General features: G+C 45.8%; 1 protein-coding gene across 4 annotated transcripts in view; it reads right to left on the bottom strand.

The window, feature by feature from the left end:
* Positions 1 to 23,305, bottom strand: part of lama5 (laminin, alpha 5) — an 80,749-nt gene that overhangs the window by 39,148 nt on the left and 18,296 nt on the right. For 3 of the 4 annotated variants that reach the window (XM_042097281.1, XM_042097280.1, XM_042097282.1), the window contains exons 3-14: positions 16,666 to 16,783; positions 14,118 to 14,236; positions 13,319 to 13,489; positions 11,277 to 11,374; positions 5,798 to 5,913; positions 3,008 to 3,126; positions 2,538 to 2,628; positions 2,266 to 2,400; positions 2,004 to 2,066; positions 1,234 to 1,374; positions 540 to 677; positions 16 to 150 (exon numbers count right to left, since the gene is read on the bottom strand). In XM_042097281.1, the coding sequence (XP_041953215.1) occupies positions 16 to 150; positions 540 to 677; positions 1,234 to 1,374; positions 2,004 to 2,066; positions 2,266 to 2,400; positions 2,538 to 2,628; positions 3,008 to 3,126; positions 5,798 to 5,913; positions 11,277 to 11,374; positions 13,319 to 13,489; positions 14,118 to 14,236; positions 16,666 to 16,783 (1,444 nt within the window). The remainder of the gene's footprint in view (positions 1 to 15; positions 151 to 539; positions 678 to 1,233; positions 1,375 to 2,003; positions 2,067 to 2,265; positions 2,401 to 2,537; positions 2,629 to 3,007; positions 3,127 to 5,797; positions 5,914 to 11,276; positions 11,375 to 13,318; positions 13,490 to 14,117; positions 14,237 to 16,665; positions 16,784 to 23,305) is intronic. The other variant, XM_042097283.1, reaches the window with a different exon arrangement.

The following is a 23,305-nucleotide window of genomic DNA, read 5'->3' as shown; positions in this document are numbered from 1 at the left end:
AGAGCGGGGGGTTACCCTGGCAGTTGGGGTAGGAGTGGAACCCTGATCGGCACTCCTCACAGCGAGGCCCCTGGAACTCGGGCTTACACAGACACCGACCTGAGTAGTCACACACCTCGGGCAGGGAGCCGACAGTGCTGCACCCACACACTACAGCACACACACACACACACACACACACACAGACAGAGACAGAGACAGGGAGAAAGAGGTGAGAGAGGGGGACAACCAGAGAGGGAGAAAGACCGTAAGAAAGCGATGGAAAAAAAGACATGCAAAGGAAAGAAAGAGTGAACGTAAAAGAGATATAAAGCCAGAATAAAGACAGAATAGACAAAGAGAGGGGTGACAAAAGGACAAGGCAAAGTCAGATACACTCGGAGCATTAACGACAGGATTGACAATGAAAGGAGACGTGCATTCCACAATGGCACTCTTACACACAACTAACGACACCAATTACGGATGGACAGAGCAGTGCTGTAACACAATGCGGTGAGGGAGATCTGTTTGGACAGTGTGCGCTGGCACAGACTCACGTTGGCACAGGGGGTAGTAGAAGTACCCAGGGGCACACTGCTCGCATGAATAGCCCTGGAAGCCCGTCCGGCACAGGCTCTGCCCCGTCACAGGGTCACATGACCCTTCCTGGCAACCGGGCCCGGAACACTGGCAGCCTGAGAGGGACAGGGACACGATGAATGACAATGTCTGTGTATTGTTTAAGAGATTGCAAGAGACTGTGTGTGTGTGAGTGTGTGCCTATAGCAGGGGAAAGAAGCACTACTAGGCATCTACTGTAGGTGTATGTCAGCATCTCTGTGCATCTGTTTTTTGAAATAGGAATGTGCACACACTTGCCTACAGTTTAACTACAGTAACATCATTTCTGGTTCGGTAATGCTTTGTTCTCAGACAACTGTCCATAAAAGACTACTGACAGGCACACATCAAACAGACTTTGAGATAAACAGCAGGCTGTTTTCTCAGTTGAGGGCGTCATGAAAAGTTGCGACACATGCCGGGGACCTCTCTGCAGGCTCTCTGGACAGTAAAACTGAACATTACACGTTGTAACAGATAAACACAAGACAAAGTGCTACTGCTATTATGAGGTGTGATCGTAAAGTAGGTCTACAGTGCTGTATCATGGGCTCTGACTGAGCTGAGAATATGCAGAAGCATGTGTGTGTGTGTGTGTGTGTGTGTGTGTGTGTGTGTGTGTGGCCTTACGTTGGCAGTTGAGGCCGTGGTGGCCGGGAGCGCAGGTGTCGCAGTGCTCGCCTGTGAAACCGGGCTTGCAGATGCAGGTACGGGTGCGAGGGTCTGGCCGGCAGGAGTTCCCCTCAGTGCCTGCTGCGTTACACTCACAGTCTGGAGAGAGAGAGAGAGAGAGAAAGAGACAAAGATTAGAAGGGAGGAGTGAAGAAAGAATGATGCCAATGGGATGAAACTAATCACTGTTACTGTGGACATAGGGCCTTGATCCTGCTCATCAAAGTTAAAGGACATGCAGTAGATCTACTGTAATCCAATTTCTGATTTCGTTATAGCTTCGTCCCATTACACTAAGACCAGGTTTGCTTTTGCTTTTAATCCCTGGAGCCAAATCAACAGAGAGTGTTGGTGGGAAAACATTCTGATGTGTACAGTATATATAGCTAACAGGAACCAGGCAGTCGACCAATAACATGAAAGCAATCATGAGTTTCCCCAATCACAACGCTGGACTGCGCGGCTAACATGCTGCCATCATCAGTTCCAGAGGTGATATCATATGGCGCCGTGGACACGCATTCAAATCGCATTCTTGGCGCATTTCATTCCAGTGGCATTCCATTCCATGTCAGTGGACGCCGATCCTGTCTGAAAGGCTCGGGGCGCTACGGCGACGGGGACGGCTGGGCCGTGACCTCGCCCTGTGGGAGTGAGAGAGAGACAGGCCGTGGAGAGAGGAGGAAGAGGAGGAGGAGGCGGAGGACGAAGAAAGAAGCAGCTCTTACTGATGATCTCGCCCACTGGCTTGGCTTCACTGTTCCCGTTGTTGGGGTAGGTAGGGATGATGGCTGGTGGAGGGGGAGGGGGAGAGAACATTGGGTGCGTGCACAAGTACATGGTCACAACACAAGCAAAGCAAAGCATAACAAACGTGAACACACACACACACATACCCACACACACACACATACACTGGTACAATACATGCCAACTCCACACAGGCATTCACATACAGCAAAAAGATGCCTTATGAAACACAGGGCTTACGATAGCAGTCTGGGAAGTTGACGTAGCCCTCGGCGCAGGATTGGCAGTTCTCTCCGGTGTAGTTGGGTTTGCAGTAGCAGCGACCGGTTGAATCCTCACATGTGCCATCAGTGAACTCAGACTGGCAGGCACACTCTGTGGACAGAACGGAACAGAACAGAACAGAACAAAACAGAGCCAATTAAGGGCAGAGCAGAGAGAAGTGAGAAGAACGAACTAAAGGTGCTGTAGGTCAGATATGATGGCCATGATGGTCATGAGGGACGTCTTACGTGAGCAAGCATATGGGGAGTCCAGAGGCTGGTCGGGTGAACGGTAGTAACTGGGGATACAGCGCTCACAGTTGATTCCAGTGGTGTGGTGCTGGAGGAGATATACACAACATTTATTGTTGATTTTAACATTGATTATATTATTACTTGTATGACTTTTTATGAGTTAGGCCCGGGCTACAACAGGTCCGCAAGTGAAGCACTCCGTTCACAGAGCGTAAACATAGTTTTAGAAAACTGATCTGTTTTTTAAACATACGTGCCGCTAATCACGTCTCGTGTAACCACTTCAAACGATTACAGTGGATGCTAATTGTTGCGGCAGACGTTCCTGAATCGAACACTTCAGTTACAGTACATGCCTGCAGTAGCCTGCCTGTTATTCTATTACATTACCATCTGGAGCGTTACTCAAGCTACTCCGCTACCTGTTTACTGTACTACTGTGGCAGAGGCCAGAGAGCACTTACCTGGCATTCCAGACACACCCCACCTCCCCTGTACTCTCCCTGGACATTCATGCTGGCCCTCCTGGCGTCCACCGCAGGGTCATAATAGCAGTCATAGGAATGCCTGTGACAGTTACATGCTGGAGGGAGACAGAGAGAGGAGACAATGTCCTTTTTTTTTACAACTGAGCATCCTGTGTGGCACAAGGCATGGCAACAGGCACTCACAAATGGCAGACAGACAGAAAGCAAGACTGCACACGAAAGAGAAGGACAAAAGCAACAGCCAGCAGGCTCTTGTAGTATACAATGTTCAAGTCAACAATGAGTCAAAATAAAGGAAAAGACAGACAGAAACACATGACAACACACACACACACACACACACACACACACAGGCTGAACAAATAGAGGATATGGTCCACCTGGGGTGGTACATGTACACACAGACAGGTGACAGAATTCCAAGTAAAAGGCAGTGCAAGGAAGTGTGGGGGTGGGCTCATAGAAGAACCACAGAAAGACAAATATGGGACACAACAAGCAAATGAATTCTAAATGATTCACCAGATATCAGCCATGGAGACAGAGAGAGAAAAGGGGCAAGTAAGCCGGTAAAGAACACCAAAAGAGAGAACTAAAAGAAGAAAAACTGGACATATGCTGTATTTACAGAAAACCGTAACCTTGTGGGTTGTTTGAACAGAGCAACATAAAGCTGTCGTTCGCTCTTTGAAAAACACACAAACATTAACACCTGGCAGGTGCCCAATTCGTCTGTCTGATGATGAGTAACATTAAGCCATGAGTTGGCATGATGAAAGAAGAGAGTCTTTCATCTGAGATCAAGCAACAATTAAAACCTGGAACTTCATCTCATAATAACAGGAATTATGACAACACTATTATTTTTAACAAACACGTGGCATCAAGACGCTTAAAGTGCCCACATAAAACAGACACAGGTCTTCCACATAATACATTTCCCATTTCCCAGGAAGGCAGACCTACAGTATTTCCTGTCTGTGACTGTGTTACCTGGGCTTAGTATCCCGGTGATGAGGCTTATCCCAGGTTTTGATTACATTGGGAATATGCTGTTAATGTGAACACAGAGATGCCTGGTTATTAACATCCCTGTGTACATGATGAGTACTGGTGTGCCGGTTACTAATACAAACAATATGTATGTAGCCAGCTGGTGTTTGGGATATGGCGTACACATGGAACAATATCCCAGTTTCTTTCGGAGTACTCCAGCTAGCATAACCCAATTCTCAAAACCGGGATAAGGGCTTTTCCAGGGTTCTGAAATGGGTATGTATTATGATGTTTACATGTGCAAACACAAAACTGGGATACTTCGAAATCCCGATCAAAACCGGGATACTGAGGTGTATGTCTTCATTCATTCTCATTGTACTCACAAATGAACCAGACACTAAATATGTGTTTGGCATGTTGACAAGGACCATGGCCCTGTGCTGTTACAAAATGCTCCATCTCTGGGGCTGTGAGATGAAATAGTTGAGGGAGTAACAGGCCCTCTGTTTTTTCTCATCTCCTGTCAGAAGCTAACAGATGCTCCTCCGTCACTCCGTGTGCGTGACAGCCCAGGCGGACGTTAAAAGCCCATTATTTTTGGTGAAGATGAGGGGTTTGGCAGGAGAGGGGGCTGACTTCACCAGAGGGGGCTATATTTGGGAACTGACCGATTAGATTAGGAAAAGGGGGCGTGGAGAGGGGTGGCGGACATCCGACATCCTGATGTAGAACTCTCCCAGCTCGCTGCGTTAAACCTGATGTGGTCCTATTTTTACAGCTCCTGACAAAAGCCACACGACATCATGGACCCTATCAACCTTTCAGTGGCCGCTGGGTGAGTGCACAAACTGCCAGACGGCCCTCTTATCGCCCCTTTGATGTCTTACTGAAGGCCTTGTCACATTGGCACCATACCCCTACCCCCCACCTCTACACAAACACTCACTGATGGACATGTACACACACACACACTCTCTCACACATACGTGCACACACAAACACACACACACACACAAACACACACACACACACACAGACACACACACACACACAAAAGCTACTTAATCTAGCCGTGTTTGCTGAAACAACACAATTTGCAGGGTCAGAGAGGCTGCTTTTCTTCCTCTTGCTGCTGCCCTGCTGTTGTTTTGAGATGCCAGGCAGGGATGGCCGAGGGCGATGTGTTTGGTTTGGCCTGCCGGCTGATGTGCGGACCACCCCCCCACCCAGGCAGGGGAAAGGTCAAGCTCACCCATGGGCTGGCTCTTGCAGCTGTGGCCCCCATGTCAGAGTGACCCTGAACTGGAGGAGCAGGGGAAGAGGCAGCCAAAATAAAACAAGAACTGTGAGTTTGCGTTTCTGAACTGCGTGTGAATATGAGAAGAGAAGAGACAGGAAGGGTCATGCCATGTCTCAAATGATTGAAAAGATAAGTTCACTTGTTTGTTTGTGTGTGTGTGTGTGTGCGTGTGTGTTTGTGTGCGCGTGTGCGTGTGTGTGTGTGTGTGTGTGTGCGTGTGCGCGTGCGTGTGTAATGTGTATGCATGTATGCATGAGCTTGCACTGTGTGTGGTGTGAACTCCCTAGCCTGAGAAGCACAACGGCGGGGGCTGTTTGGTCTTTCTCCCCCTGAGGTCTATGCCACTAATGCGTGCAAGGCACCACCATCTAAAGCTTGCAAAGGGGAGATCAGCCCCACAGATGGGGGAGAGAGGTGAGAAAAAAACAACGGCTATGAAATGGTCTGGCGAGAGCAGATAAACTCACGTTCACACTCATTGGCGCTGTAAGTTGTCGCTGGTTTCCAAGGCAACTGGTTGTATCCAGGGCAGCAGGTATCACAAGACGGACCACACGTGTTGTGTTGGCAATCACACTGCAGTCTTAGGATAAAAACAAAGAACAGATGATTATCAGTACACAAAAGACTTTGGGGATTAAAACTTAAAACAAAACTACAATAAGTCATTTCCAAGTGCCAGTATACAAAACAAATACATCTGGGATTACAATACACACAATATTTCTTTGAATTCACATCACAACAATTATTGAATTTCCCCATGGGGATCAATAAAGTATCTATGTATCTATCTATCTATCTATCTTATTATGAGGAATTTATTTTTTCTTTACTACCCTCTGGTTTTGTCAGGAATTCTGAAAAAACTACATAAACGAACACCTGATAAGGCCTTGAATGGCCTCCCTCCCCCTTCACCGAATTCTACCTGTCCATTGACATCTCACAGTAAAATCTCTGTGACACCATACTGAGGAACACCAACACACCAACACACACACACACACACACACACACACACACACACACACACACACACACACACACACACTGAGATGCAAGACAACAATTAGCCCCCCATGCTTTAAATACCTGTAGAGTGTTACACTGAAAGGGTTAATTACTCCACATTCACCAAGTCCGCGAGTGCCATTAGAGTGTCTAATCGGCTTAGACTGAAAAAGAGTAGCACTGCCAATAAAGAGGCCACTGCACGGTTCCACTGGCCATGGGTGGGTCTGTGCCAAACACTGTCACCATTGCTCACTTCCTCTGACACTTGCGGACTGGAACTGACTGTGCCAGAACTTAAGGCTAAGCTAAGCTAACTAGCATGGTCCAAGCTCACTGTTCAGAGTTGAAAGTAGCAGCTGCTAAAGCTTTGTCAGCTTTAGTGGATGTTTTTTTTCTAGGTCTGTGACACAATGACTGATGAACTGTGCAACCATGAAATTAATGTTGTACTTGAGCTTAATTGATAGAGAGTGGGAATAGAAAGTAACTCTGAAAAGCAAAAACCTTTAAAGGGACACCAGGCAACGTTTTCGTGTTAATTACTCATGTTCGTAAGTCGGTATATGGTTAAATGACTCATTACAGGGCGAATGAAGACTCTCTCGCCCGCCCCTACTGCCTGTAGGAAGAATATCCCGCTTGCAAGTTCAGTGTATCGTACCCGGCGACCGAAGCAGTTTCAGTTTCCATCCTGCATCCACAGCACAGAGGGAGGCTAACGAAACGCTAGCGATTGTTGCAAACGTGTGTATAATGGCAGAGCCGGCGAAGAAGCAGCGAAAACCCTTGACGGAAGATGCAAAGAAAAGGAAAAGAGCTTCAGACCGAGCGAGGGGGAGTTTCGTAGAGAAAAAGCATCAGGCTTGCCTGGTGTCCCTTTAAGAAAGTACTTTGCCGAAAGGGGCAACTGAAAGAAAGTGCAAGAAGTTAACTGTGCCAACTGCAGCTTTAAAAGCTTGAATGACAAAGGTGGTGTCATAGGCACAGGCCCAGCTGTCTGATCAAAGAGATACTTCCCAACCAGATATGCACATATCACAAAAGACACAATCAACTCCACAAGAACAGCTGCCGTGAATAAAAAGGGAAAGAATACTGAGAGGCTCACACGGAAACATTCACAATAGCATGGCGACTTTTTACTATCTACATCTACTGTGAAAAAGGGGAAAACCAAACATCAAAACCCCACACTGATTCTTGATATCCACGAGCACTGCACTCGCAGTGAAACGCGGATCAAAGGTAGAGAGGCAGGGCTGGGCCCTCCAGTGTAACGCAATACCTTCAGTTTTTTCCTCCATTGTGTTCACAGAAGGAGGCTGCATTCCTGCCCCAAGCCTTGGCTGAGAGACATGAGGAAGTGACCGCATGCTTCAGCTAACACAATTACAGGCAAATAGGATACTGTGCCCGCCCGCTTGGACCCAGGGGGGGCAACAAGCTCAAACAAATGGGGGCCCTACGTGATCTCTCGCCGTCATAACGGTTTCAAATGCTTGGCAGGTGTTCAAACAGCATCACGTAAGCCCAGTTTAAACAGACCCTGTGCCCTATTAAAGCCATTATCTCTGTCAAGACGCCATACTATATCAGCTCATGCCTTTAGGGGAACAGCAGCAGTGCAGCTCCTTGGGGTGACCTTGGGGTACACATTGAGAGAGTCCCATATGTTGTGTAGGGGAATACAGTATCTCCACTGTGTTACGCGTCATGTGGATGACTGAATAATCCTCTCCTGCACTGTATGGCCTCAGTGGGAAGCCTTCCAGCTTGAGGTGATGCCCTTCCCAGGGTCCTGGAGTCAGCCATGCACACTCAGGCAGATACGGGCTCTCTTGGGTAGATTTGCTGGGGGTTTGGGTTATGGAGGGGTGGGTGGGTGGGTGGGTAATCTCTGTGTTCAGGAGGCTGGGAAATATCTCTGGCTCTTACCCGCTGCTTGTTGAGGTCCATTGATGGCCTAATCCCTAATTAGGAGCACCACGCAGTGTGAAAGCAAACGTTCCGGAGAGCTGTTCCTGAGCGGAGCTGTGAACCTGAACTACTTCCCCCACTTTTTCACCCCCCCCTCCCCTCACCTCCCCTAACTGCACCCCTGGCCCCCCCACTGAGTCCATACTGAAGCCATTAACCCCCACGTGTCCTCTCCTGTTCTCCACAGTCAAAACAGAGACTCTGTGATGGGCTTCAAGCGGCTTGCAGAGAGGAGCCTGACATACTCAAGGCGCAGCTCACATCAGAGAAGCTGGGGTGTGTACAGTACATGTCAAAGGGCATCTACGCTCGTAATACCCAGACTCCATCTGGCCTCTCTCCCCTCAGCTCCTGGCCTCTGCTGGTGTAGGGGCATGCCAGGTTACCTAAGAGGCAGTGGGCTGGGTTCAGCCAGGTCGGACAGAGGGCAGAAGGGGTCATGTGCAGGTGTGGACGGGGAGGGAGGGGATGACTTGTATCGTTGCTTGATAAAAAACCTGGCTGCCTCGCACACCCCACCCTTCATGGTATGTTCCAGCCGGCCGGCCAGAGAGAGCTGGGTTAACCAAGACGTGTGTTTTATGTGGGGCGCCGCTCAGGTGACCCGCCGCCTCCGGTTCCACTCGGAGGCAGTTAGGGTCAGAGCGTCCAGATGTCCAAAGGTCTCCATCTTCTCACGTCCACACACACACACACACACGAGTGTGAACACTTCCAGGCCTTGCACACATACACACACACATCAGAGAATGCACGCAATGTACAAAGAAAAAAAAAACAAAGAGCCAAAAGCAGCACCCACACCGTTTCTGATAAATGTGCATGTGAGCATGTGTTTAATATATCCAGCTTTGGTCCACTGGGTTATGAAACACCTGACACACAGAAAGGGTGAAAAAGGGTGCAGGCACTGATGGGTTTGACACATTTTTTACTGATTCGTATCCCTCCAGCACACACACACACACACCTAAAGGCCATGGAATCCTAAGAATGACAGGATACAGTAACAAACCGTTTATCAGGGCCCGAGAGTGTGAGATAGCGTGCACGGATAAATGCGATTTCTTCATCCCCAAAATGGGGCTGGTGTAAACTGTTCACTGGAGACCTTTTCTCGCACATTCCCCCTAATCTTAAACAAACCACCTGTCTTTGCTCGGGGGTTCTGTCTGGTTCCTGTCTGCCTGCTCTCTGCCCTGTCGTAAGGGTGGGGGTGGGGGGGGGTGAGGAAGGTGTGTGTGTGTGTGTGTGTGTGTGTGTATATGTGCTGGAGAAAAAGCCCTTTAGTTGGCGATGGAGGTGAGCCACCCATCTCTGTTATCGCTCCAGATTTATTCAAACAGCCCCCGCACGCTGTGCCACCATCGTTCACACTCTTATCTACAAATCCAGTTCAGCGATGGGCCACCTCCAGGGTTTCACACGGACCCTGCTTCGTCATCCTTTGTGCTCAACTTTCAAGAGACAAAGAGAAATAAATCTAAATAGAAATCTCCATTTTCTTCCTACACGCATATTCACTCTCCATGCTCTGTCTGACATTTTGAATGTGTTAGATGGGTGTTATGTGTGTTTTCGGAAGTGAAGAGGTGTGTTTTGTGTGTGGGATAAATATACATATACGGTATGTGTCTGTGTGTGTGTATGTGTGTGAGTGTGTGTCTTTGCCTCATGAGGGGAAACCCATTCAACGAATGTGCAAGCATGCACATGCAAGGGCTAGGGACGCACAGGAGGATTCAAAGGATTTTGACATCAGTAATGACAGCTTTTTCAAGCACAGGAAGAGCAAAAGAGACACACACACACACTTCCCCCCTCTGTGTTTGCATTCTCCAATCAGTACCCTGCAGGGGTAATTCTGAAAAGTTAAAGGAGAATTCCGGTGTGATATTGACCTAAAGTGTGTTGAAACATGATACCGAGTGTGAACATATGTCTCATAGCCCATCTCGGCTTGTCCCCTGCACTCCAAAGTCTGGCGCTAGTTAGCCGATGCTACCAACAGCTTTTTCAATGGTGGTGCTTCTACATCGGGCTAGCCATGCAAATAAATCACTGTTTTACACCATTTACGAGGCTCAATGTATCTCCACACTTCATTGGTAGACTTCCGAGGGTCCTGACATTTAAAACGAGACATTGAGAACTTTGAAAAAGCACTGGTAGTTTACTTACAAGAAATGCAAATCCGTGGAAATGCATGGATTCCAGTTGCTGCTACTGGAAGAAACTGGAATCCATGCATTTCCACTGAATTATTTTTGGAATCTGATCCCTTATCATACCTGTTCATTCTTACTCTAGCTCGACTTATCGTAAATTCAAGATGGCTGCAAACGCTAAACTTCGTGAAGATACTGTAGTCTGTATAAATCGTCTTGTAAGTAAACTACCAGTGCTTTTTCAAAGTTCTCAATGTCTCGTTTTAAATGTCAGGGCCCTCGGAAGTCTACCAATGAAGTGTGGAGATACATTGAGCCTCGTAAATGGTGTAAAACAGTGATTTATTTGCATGGCTAGCCCGATGCCGAAGCACCACCATTGAAAAAGTTGTTGGTAGCATCGGCTAACTAGCGCCAGATTTTGGAGTGCAGGGGACAAGCCGAGATGGGCTATGAGACATACGTTCACTCTCGGTATCATGTTTCAACACACTTTAGGTCAATATCACACCGGAATTCTCCTTTAATACGCATTTTGCATTTTCAGATACTTAACTAGCAGCAGGAGACAACTTGTTATTGTGCTGTGATATTTGATGAGAGATAAGAGAGACCTATGGATTTCTCTAGACTGGATTTCTTCTATATTACTCCAATAATGACTCCTGCAATAGGCTAGGTTAACTTGTCAATGGTGAAAGTGTGTGTGTCCACTACCTAACTAGACAAACTACCTTGCTTAAATCAAGCAAAAACGACACCAGAGAGTGTGGTGGAAACGTACTTGTAGGGATCGTTGGGGTCCTTGGCGTCGCAGGCCTCAGCATGCCCATTGCACACACAGCGCCCGCCGATGCTGATGTCTTTGATGCTGTAGTAGTACTGTGGGACGAGAGGAGGGAGCACACAGAGCACGCTTAGCACTCTCCTGTAAGTATTCTCCTTAAAGCCATCCATAGATGGGAAACCTGGCTTCAGAAAGTAGAAGTCCTACCATGTATTTGTTCTACCTGTGTACCTCAAACAGGTGATTTCACTAGCTAGCTCATCTACCTGGCTGAAGAGTTTAGCTAATAAGAATCAACTGTTTTTTTCTGGATGGTTGGAACAAATATGTGGTAGGAGGTGGTCGGACAAATATGTGGTAGGAATGCCGGGTCTCCCATCTCTGATGCCATCTATCCAGAGAGCTTTTAAACTAGGGCTCGAATTATCTTTTTGTCTTTAAGGGGGTCTCTCTATCTCATAAAAAGTTGGCACACCCCGCGCATAGCCTATCAAGGCGATACAATGGAATAGCCTAGGCGCAAGTGGCGCTTTTGCGCAGTACAGTATATGCGCACGGCCTAGGCTTTACCTTGACACACGCACACAAAAGACATAGATTTTTCATAGAAATTGATTACTTTTAATTAATTTCAACATATTATTGACTGTAACAGTCCATATCTCATTTCAATTTCACAATACAAAGAAATAGACTAAACGATTTAGTCTGTGCCATTCTCAATTTCACAACGTAACTCATTTAAACCAGACCACCGTCCTCAGTGTCAAACACAATAATAATGCATGTAGTGTAACTTATACACAGGGGAAAAAGCACTAACTGGTAGAAATGAATAAAGCCAGCCAAACTATGTTCTACTAGTAGGCTAATGTGTTGAACCGTGAAAAATTAACAGACGAACAATTTTGGAGTTTGCACTGAGATATTGTCGGGTAGCCATTGAATATTCCGACATCAGAGATTGCTAACAGGTGTTTCAAAATAGCTGGGAACTTTCCGGAGCTCTGAATGGCAGAGGATAGCTAGATCATCAGACAACACAATCATTGTAGGCTGCATTATGGGCCATAATTTATGGCTTTGTCAATCAACATAGAATAGGTGAAGCGCAAGTTCAGCAAACAGGACTTTTCAGCACGTATCAAACCACGTAGGCTAGCCCAATGAACGCCTATGCAAATAGACAAAACACTCACATCAAAGCAGGGTGACTTCTTCAGATTTGCGAGTGCTGTCAAATCGATACGGTTTGCAGTCTAGTGGTGTGGTGTTGAAGTGTCATGCTGCGTTCAAGAGCGTATGTAGGTCTACGTCCCGTAGTAGGCCTAGACTATATTTTAATTTAACGTCTTTAATGGTAAGAGATCGCACAGGGATGGATAATGATTTAAGATTAAATTACAATGCCAGACACCTTCAGATATGAGAGACCCCCTCAGGTTTTTGACTTTGTTGCTTTCATGGGAGCCAGTCTTCACTCTATGGGAGCTCGGCTCCCACTGGCTCCCACGTAATTCGAGCCCTGTTTTAAACTCTAGCACAGAGAGAGACGCATCGAGCCTTTTTCATGTCCAGATGGTATTCTGATCCTCAACAAAATAACACAAGATTATTCTTATTCATTCTGTTTATCAAATTTAAGACAGTAGGCCTGACAAGGACAACTGATAGTAGATGAGTTCACTGAAGATTGGACAAACTGGATAATGGAAAGTTCACTATGAATGAAGGAACTCGGGCAAGTAAGCAGACACATAAATCTGCTGCATGACTGCTAGTAGTAGGTGGGCCTGATCAATGAGCTCATCTTTGTTGGGCTTTTGAGTCAGTTGCAGGCACGTGTGTGTTTGTTTGTCTTCATGTCTGGACATAGTAACACTAGACTATATTCATAGGCTTTTCAAAAGCAATATAAATGCATAGAAAAATATACTGTATTGTGTACTTCCATCTGTGTGCACAGTGTGTGTGTGTGTGTGTGTGTGTGTGTGTGTGTGTGTGTGTGTGTGTATTAGGGATTGTGTGAATGTACTAACCCTGCGTGTAACAGTGGGGTCCCTGAGGGCTTTGCCCATGAGGTGACCCAGTAGTGTGTTCGTGCGCAGGAAGCGCAGGCGGATATTGGTGGCCTTGGTGAAATCCCTCAGCACTGGGGAGTAGGAGAAGTTCATGGCCCCGGGACGCCCGTTCACCAGAGACACCACGATCTGAAGCAGAACACACACAGAGAGAGAACACACACGCACAGGAGTAAGAGCAGTGTTTTCCATCATCAGGAACATACAGTATGCAAAATGCTTGACAGAACTCCCTGTTCTTTCAAGCGCTGGAATTTAGCTTAATTACTGAAACAGCCTTTCACCAATATAAAAAAATACATTGCTAAAATTAAATGAATCAAAACATTCAAAGACAGCAATCAGTCATTTTCTAACAACATGTGTTAAAGGTGATGCTTTTTATTGAGACCACACGTCACAATGTTGATGTTATTTGTACACTACCGGTAAAAGTTTAGGGTCACTTAGAAATTTCCATCCCACTCCATTATAGACAAAATACCAGCTGAGGTTAGTTTCATTTTTTTTTTAATCAGGGCAGCAGTTTTCAGATTACATTATGTGCTTACATAATTGCAAAAGGGTTCTCAACTGTTGTAGAAATGAAGAAATGGCTGCAATATCTACATTGCCCATTATCAGCAACCATTCATCCAATGTTCCAAAGGCACATTCTGTTTAGTAATCTGATATCGTTTTAAAAGGCTAACTGAGAAAACATTGGAGAACGCTTTTGCAATCAACAGGTTCGGTGGTGCGGTGACCTCTGACCCACCTCTCCGTTCTCCAGTGGCACGATGCGAGAGTACTCAGAGGTGCAGATGACGTCGTTGTCACTGTTGATGCGCTCGATGGTCCTCTGGCCGAACCGCTCGATACAATCCCTTTTCGAGGCTGTGGAGCGTAGCAGAGAGGGAGGGAAAATAGCACAATGTGATTTATTTGGCAAAATATTCCTGCTTGGTACCTCACTCCCTTACTTAGCTTTTACACACATGTAAGGTCGTGAAAAGGTTTGGACTTTTATGGGCAATTACACGGTAATCGTGCACACCCACTGGGAAATAGGGCATAGAACGAGCATAAATATTAAGCTACTGACATACAGAGAACCGCAACCTGCTCAACAAAGAAAAGTGTAGATACAAGCCAAAGACCTAAATGGGCTGAAAACAAGTAGCCTGCTTAAGCATGGGCCAGGGGAGCTGGTCAACCTGACTCAGCCTTAATTCCCCAAATCCAAACACCCACAGCGCTGGTCACTGACCTGACCTGGAGAAGGGTGAGGGTCATATACCCAAGCACATTTTCTCACGCAGTCACACTGCTTTAAAATTTATGAGCAATCACACACACACACACATGCAGGCACGCACTCACAAACACACACACACACCATTGAAATGTGGTGTTTTGCATCTGGTCTTTGGCTTGAATGAAAAGACGTTCCACAGAAACTTTACAGCTTCTCTGTCAGCCACCAGAGAATCAGGATTTATCACCATGAAGTTGACACTCTGACTGCTTCCTCTACCTTTTACAGCAGTGACCTTACAGAGCTTCCTACAGCCAGAGACAAATACTACACCCAGATTACTTATTTCTTACTCACTCACTCACACACACACACACACACACACACACACACACACACACACACACACAAGCAATACCTCTGCTCTCTGAAGACCCAAGAGTAATGGTTTCTGTCACTATCCATCTCTCTGTCTCTTTTAATCTCTGTCTGACAGATAGGCAGGCAGACAGACAGACAGAGAGATAGACAGACAGGCAGACACACAGCAGCAGGGCTTAAGAGGCCTGTAGAGTAGATTAGTAGAGGATAGCAGTGGGCTACATCTGCCCACTTCCGCTCCCTCTTTAGAGAGTCCAGTTCACAGCTCTCCTTTAGCTACACACACTGGTGTGTTTACAGCTCTGAATAGGTTAAACAGACATTACAATCACAATCCTGGCAGTGCACATAAAAACTTTGGCATAAACATTATTCCTCATATGTGTGTGCGTGTGTCTGTAATTATGTTGCTGTATGTGTGTGTGTGTGGGTGTGTGTGATGGTACAGGCCTAAGGCCCAAACAGGCTGCTCTGTCTCAGGTGTTGAGCTGCTGTGAGGAGTATATCCAGCTGGGGCCTGTTCGCCGGGGCTGAGGTGGGCTGGCAAAAATGCATGGAATGTTCCAGAGACTCCCACCTGGATTGACGACTGCTGCCACCAATCAGGAGACTGCCTCAATCCCACCTACCGCCTGCACTCTTTCCCTCCTCGGATGCTGAGCTTCTATCAAACCAACACTCAGACACACACATGCACTCACACAAACACACAGTGTGTGCGTATGAAAATGAGAACAGGGTCCAATTTAACAGGACAAGATACCCTTCCATATTTTTTCCTTCTTTTTCAAATGTTTTTTGATTTTGGGACCAGTCAGCATGGTGCTGCCTGGAATTACATGGAATGCGAGCCCACCACAATGATGGTGTATAATCTTTCAGCACGGTGCGAGTCCACAGTGTATAATCCTTCAGTGCGCTGATAATGCCAGCACTGTGTGCCAACCGGCTTATCACTCTTTATTGTTGTGCTTGTTTTTCAACACACTCAAACCAGACACCATTTATCATCTTTAGCAGTAACGGCCTTCACTATATGGGGGGTGGGTGGGGGGGGGATTGCCTAGTCTCTTTCTGTGTTCTACAGTTTCTTTATTCGGCATCACATTCCTTCCCTCTCACTTCCTTTTCTTTCCTTTGCTGCTGGGAACACTATGCTTGTTGACGGGCCATTTTTGTGCTGTCTCAAAGGCAAGACACTCTATACGAGCGTGCACTAGTCCCCCTTTGACTTGGATACGTCTCTGAATGAGAACGCCTCTCTTGTGTACTTTTTTGAGGTCAAAAGTGGAAAATTCCTCTACGAGGACACGACGACCTGCATGCCAGGTGAAAGTTTTATCCGTAGAAGGCATTTCAAGATGCAGATGCTCTAACAGTACATTTTCATCACTAGGGTTTTAACAAATGTGAAATGTCAAAATAAAGTCTCCTGCAAGACATGCATCAAGTGTCTATATAACTGACAGTATTTGTTTTATCCTTATATAGTATACCCTTATATGCCCTTGAACACAATGATTGTTACGCGTGTCAAAACAGCACGTCCCTGCCACGGCTCCTGTGTGTTGCTCATATTCCTCCTCTCACCTCATTTCCATTGAAGACAGAGCATTACAGCATGGAAACAGTCAAAGAGAAAGAGAGAGAGAGAGAGAGACTGCATAGCTAGAGGGGCTCTACTTACAGGCGAAAAACTGCCACGGCTGGTAGGTTTTGCCAAAGTCGATGGATCTCTCAAGTACCCACAGGTCCGGGCGAGGGGAGTTGGCAAACTTGATGAGCACGTAGGCCACATGGAAGAGCTGTGGATAACACAAAACACACCAAAATTAATTTATTAATTAATTAATTAATATACAGTATTAATTAATATACAAACCACAATGTAAGTTAAGTAGATCTGAAATGTTGGTATCATTCTGATATATGTACATTGATATATAGGCTAAATGAAACTAGAATTGCATGACAGCAAAAAACTACCACAATGTCAGTTGAGTCCATAAATTCATAATATGATTTATAATGAACAGCATGAATAAAGAAAAATACAAAGACAAAGAAAATGTAAAAAAAATGGAAGAGGACAACATCAAATAAAACCCTTTTTTAATTACGGACATATGTCTAATGATGTCATTAGTACTACAGGTCAGAACCAGAGGAGGGAGGGGCTTTTCCCTTTCATGGTATTTCAAAGAGAGTATCTTGACATGGACGAATAAAATGAATCAAGGGAATTCACCCCAAGGACTGCACTAACTCAGAGAGCAATGACGGCATGCAAGTGAGCATGGATCAGAACGGACTGGACAAGAAAAATCCTGTGAGACGTCGAAGTCAGAGCCAGTGCTCACGGACTTTCTCATTCTGATGTCCAGCGGTGAACTGCTGCCGGCGTCGTCAATAACAGATGTTCTCCCAAGGAGTCTTAATCAAAGTGTGAATCTAAGTGCCTGGATCGCGTTTCAAGGTTTTCCAACGTTTGCTGCTATCAGTCTATCATCATGACAGAGAAAAATGGCAGAAAGAAGAAATTAAAGCGTAAGGTAGACCTGCATGCATTCTCCCTTGGGTTACAAAACAATGTGGAGCCACCACATCATTGCCAAAGTGAGTTATGGACTAATGAAATTGAATGTACAAAATACACTATCCACCAATGAGAGCGGATGTGACCTGCAGCATTTTAGTGGTGCAGTTCCCTTGAGTGTTTCTTTGTGAGCAAAGCCTCTCAAAGTGTACAGTACTATTTCATCACAATGATCAAGCATGGGTTACTTCATTATGGGCATAGGAGATGAGGAGGTTCAGAGAACAGGGGATATATGGATTCCAGATTAGTCTGTGTCATAGAGATACAAGATGTCCACTATGGGTGGATGGGAGAGGGAGTGTCTTCTGCTATGATACAGTTGTGCCTAGCAGCCATCTTTTTCTTCTTCTTTTCTCTCAAGACATTTGAACTAAACAGCTTTCTGAGCCATGTGAAACTATGAGAATCCAGTTTACTCTCACATACTGTATAGGGTGTATAAGATAAGGAATCCAGTTTACTCTCACATACTGTATAGGGTGTATAAGATAAGGAATCCAGTTTACTCTCACATACTGTATAGGGTGTATAAGATAAGGAATCCAGTTTACTCTCACATACTGTATAGGGTGTATAAGATAAGGAATCCAGTTTACTCTCACATACTGTATAGGGTGTATAAGATAAGGAATCCAGTTTACTCTCACATACTGTATAGGGTGTATAAGATAAGGAATCCAGTTTACTCTCACATACTGTATAGGGCGTATAAGATAAGGAATCCAGTTTACTCTCACATACTGTATAGGGCGTATAAGATAAGGAATCCAGTTTACTCTCACATACTGTATAGGGCGTATAAGATAAGGAATCCAGTTTACTCTCACATACTGTATAGGGCGTATAAGATAAGGAATCCAGTTTACTCTCACATACTGTATAGGGCGTATAAGATAAGGAATCCAGTTTACTCTCACATACTGTATAGGGTGTATAAGATAAGGAATCCAGTTTACTCTCACATACTGTATAGGGTGTATAAGATAAGGAATCCAGTTTACTCTCACATACTGTATAGGGCGTATAAGATAAGGAATCCAGTTTACTCTCACATACTGTATAGGGCGTATAAGATAAGGAATCCAGTTTACTCTCACATACTGTATAGGGCGTATAAGATAAGGAATCCAGTTTACTCTCACATACTGTATAGGGCGTATAAGATAAGGAATCCAGTTTACTCTCACATACTGTATAGGGCGTATAAGATAAGGAATCCAGTTTACTCTCACATACTGTATAGGGCGTATAAGATAAGGAATCCAGTTTACTCTCACATACTGTATAGGGCGTATAAGATAAGGAATCCAGTTTACTCTCACATACTGTATAGGGCGTATAAGATAAGGAATCCAGTTTACTCTCACATACTGTATAGGGTGTATAAGATAAGGAATCCAGTTTACTCTCACATACTGTATAGGGTGTATAAGATAAGGAATCCAGTTTACTCTCACATACTGTATAGGGCGTATAAGATAAGGAATCCAGTTTACTCTCACATACTGTATAGGGCGTATAAGATAAGGAATCCAGTTTACTCTCACATACTGTATAGGGTGTATAAGATCAGGAATTTTTCTGCACCACAAAACCAACATAATTTTTGTGTCTGCATTCCTACATTTTGGTCAAGTCCTCCAGTGGATCGGAATAGGAATCCAGACAGAGAAATGCAACAAAGGCAAAACACTACAATTACATGTCAAGTGAAGTATTTCAGGTATTCCACAACCTAAACCCTTGTTGAATGCAATCACCTACCAAACATGACCCTAGGCCTCTTACTGGGAAACAGAGAAAGCCACCCACTTCCTCTCCAAGTCAATTCTTTCAGTGGTAGTGACAGCACTGAATTCCCAAACCCCAAGCGCTAATCATCCCCCACCAGCCCCCTTCTCTCAATCCCGGCAGGTCCTCCACCTTCCAAGCTCTGACCACCACACGGGAATGCTGGGAGGAATGTTGAGGGATTCATTCGTCAGTGTTAGTCACCATACAGTTCAGGCCAAACAAAGCCACATCTGTGGAGGATTTTTGAGGGGAAGAAGACAAGCTAAAGGTGGATGGGGGATGGTGGGGGGATAGTATGCTGTAGGGAGACCTTCGAACAAGGGATCTGTCATTCTTCCTCCATCATCGAGACGCCCAGAGACGAGAAAGTTGGGACTTTCACCCCAAAAACTTCAAAGGTCGTCCCTGAGAGTCCCATGGGTCGTGCATGCGGGTTCACGAGTGTGAGTGAGCGAGTAGGTTCTCAGATACACACACAGGGGCCTGTGAGTCCACTCCCGGCACAGCAGGATTACGATGGCGCAGGAGATAAAGGACCTGGCAACTCCGAATGCATACTGTATGTCGAACCGAAGTCAATGTCCTCAGGGTCTATTGCACAGAAAAGAGAGGCCTCTTTCTTTCATTCTCTCTCTCTCTCTCTCTCTCTCTCAGTTTTCCTCAAATGCATTTCTGAATAATCCCACACACCCACCCAACCCTTCCTGGCAATGCCACACAGGAGGTGCTGCCAAAAGGGTGTATAACAAGCTAGCTGGCACACTCAAAACACATCCCACCACCATAGACAGCCCTGAATCTGTCCAGCCCCTGTGCTGTCCGAGTAAAAGAGGACAGAAACAGTTTCAGGGAGCTTTGTGACCCCCCCCCGTCCCCACCCCCCATCCCTCCCAGCCCACAGGGATGAGTCCTCTGTTCAGTCCCAGCTCCAGTGTTCAGTGGCTTACTGGGCCCGGCAGGTCAAGCTCACAAGAGAGAAAGGCTGAGGCCTGTCCGTCAGGGCCTGGTTACTGTGGTTACGGCCCAAAGAGAGGCCAGGCACATGTGTGATTGGAGGAGGGCCAGGGGACTGAGTCACGTCTCACATAGGAACACAAAACATCTCAGTGAGGCCGGAGTCAGAGTGCAAGCCAATGACGCTGCGCTGAGGTTTGGACAAGCACCAGGGTGGGAGTGCAGTGCAGGAAGGGGGCAGGGATGGTGAGGAGGAGAGGATGCTGTCACTTAGTAACAGGGAGTAAGCTGAGACATTTCCCCCACTCATTTGTTTTTTCAAGAGTAAATTCTTATTTACTCTCATCTAAAATTACATCCATAGTACAAGCAAGGAGTGAATATTTTAGAACATTGCTGTTCTAATCAAAAGGACCCAAAAGACATGGGTGTTAATTTGTTAACATTAGTGTCATGTAACTATTTTGCATATCAGAGCAGGAGGGGAGTTGCATATCAATTGCAGTTTTAGTCCTTCTGAGGAGCGGACAGGATCTATGGGAAATGGTAAAAACATGATGGGCGGGGTTGGGAGATGTCATGCCTGTTAACAATGCATTTCCTGTCTAAAACTGGATGTGAGGTTACCTCAGTCTTACAGATAAGCCCTTACACATAGGGGTCAAAATAACTTGGCTTTACTCGTTGTTTTTAACCACAAGCCCGTGGGGGGTGAGGGAGCCCTTTCAGTCTAAAATTTTGTGGTTGGTCCGGTCATTTCCTGCACAATCTGGAGCCTTTCAAATGCAGTTTTAATTAAGACCCACAATGGGATTAATGGTCTGGAATGTCCACATACTGGGTAATATTATACAGAGAATAAAAATGATTAGTATTCCTATGGTCAGTTGAACAAATAGTCCCATACTGTTTTTATTAAGTGAGGGTGTATCCTTACCTCAATTCTCTTCTTAAAAAAACCCTGAAACTATGTCTGAAACTGTCTTTAGTTTCCACTCAGTAAACAGTGTCCAGTTAAACCTATGGCCAGTATCCCGCCAGTGGGCTTAATGATTGAACACATTCCTTAGTTAGTTCTGCATTCCTCCTCCCTCAGGTAAGCATATAGATAAGCTCAGGGAAGCATGGCCTTCAGACACATTTACAGAGGGGTGAGTGATGGGACACCTGAGAGGTGGGCCCACATCCTCCCACCCCCCCACCCCTACCTGTTCCTACAGGTTAAGATAACCCCAGGCCAACAAGAGGGGACAAGAGACCAAAGTTGTGACCAAAAGTAAGGGAAGGGACCTAGTTAGTACTGTTCTAACACCCGAACTAGGTTGCAAACTAGGTGGTCACGCGACTTTGTCGCCTCCATGTTTTTTCTTTTTTTTTCCAATTGCAAAGCGAGGTTGCGCAATGGATTATGGGAGCGAATAAGATGCATCTGATGCATCTTTGAAAATCATTGAAAATGAAGTACGGATCTAGGAGAACGCTTGACTTTTGGACAGCCTTCTCTGACGTAACATCCGGCAAATGCACTCTACCTAGAGCGCATTCTAGGCTTTTGGACGTGCCAAGACAAAAAGAGGAACTATCCTCTTTAAAATGGTCAAATGAAGGGCCCTAATTTGAATGATGACCAAAGAGCAAAGTCTTAAGTCTTAACTAAGCTTAATTAATAATGAGGCAAAATCAATTTCCTAATTATTACAGCTTATGCCCGAGAATTTTTTGTTGATGCACTTTGCCCCCCATTTAAATTAGGGTGCAAAGCCTAAACGTTAATTGATTAAGTGTTGATTAAGGTGGAGGTCCGTCCTCACCCTCCTCTTAACCCCAACCCCGACCCCCGCTGCTCCCGAGCTTCCTGTGCTCTGGCATTCCTGATGGACGGCAGGGCTAATCCCGAGGCGTCAGCGTCAGGCCCAAGAGGGATCTGTGAGAATGTTACGGGAGCGATCCTCAGCAGACGCTCTCACCCGACATGGACTCGCACGCCCTGCTGCAGAATAATGGGGAGCTTGTGAAGAGAGGAGGAAGGGGAAAGGGAGAGATGGAGGAAATGGGAGCTGCCGTCCCAGCTGCGTCCGTCAGTTCCGACTGCGCCGGCCGTCACCGAGTCTCTAGCAACGCATTGTAAATCTGTCCATCTGTCTGTCTGTCTGCAAGACAGCCACCTGCCTGTGTGACACGGACCTGCACCGCTGGCAGTTCGACTGATATCGGGGGTCACACAGACAGCTGTTGTCCCCACCCCCTCCCCCAAACTCCCCGCAGAGAGAGAGAGAGATTCTCTATAGGGTCAGCCAGTGACTCTCCCTGCCGGACTCAGTTTAGGGTTTTGGGAAGTCATGCCTGAAGAGCCGCAGGAGCTCAGGTCATTCCAGGGATTCCAAGAAACGTGAGGCTCAGCATGAAACCGTTCTCTAGCAAAGCACTGTAACGTGATACTGCCACATGAATATTATGATGTGACTAATCTGGATTATTCTATGGGCTCCCAGCCCAAAGAGATGACAGTGCTCTCTACTTCTTGGAGATTTATGCTAGACAAGCTTTAGGGAAGCAGCTGGATTTTGTGAAGCAACTTTATTTAATCTTTACCTCTATCTTATCTAACTTATTTTAAGTTTTACTGATATAAGTAATAATTAAAAAAAGCAATCACACAAAAAGCAATCACACAAAGTAAAGTCACAGAAATAATGTGATTTTAAAGGAATTCAGTTACAGTACTAAGACCTTCCTCACCTGTGTGCTGACACACCCATGTTTATGTGCAAGATCATTCACGTGGTATCAAATGAACAAAACAATTTTGACTAGTAATTACATTAGCACTAGTTCATGCACAACAGTATGTATGTAATGCCTGCTGCATTGTGTTTCAAACGAATCAGAGCCAAATATCCTTCTTGTAATGTACAAGTAACCTCCTCTGCACTATAAGTAAGACCCTTGAAAAAGGAAAGGCAAGTTGAGTCATGAAGAG

This window comes from Alosa sapidissima, chromosome 7 (genome assembly GCF_018492685.1).
Source record: "Alosa sapidissima isolate fAloSap1 chromosome 7, fAloSap1.pri, whole genome shotgun sequence".
Classification (NCBI taxonomy): Eukaryota; Metazoa; Chordata; class Actinopteri; order Clupeiformes; family Clupeidae; genus Alosa; species Alosa sapidissima.
The sequence above is the reverse complement of the archived record's forward strand: the minus strand, read 5'-3'. Positions and strand labels throughout refer to the sequence as shown.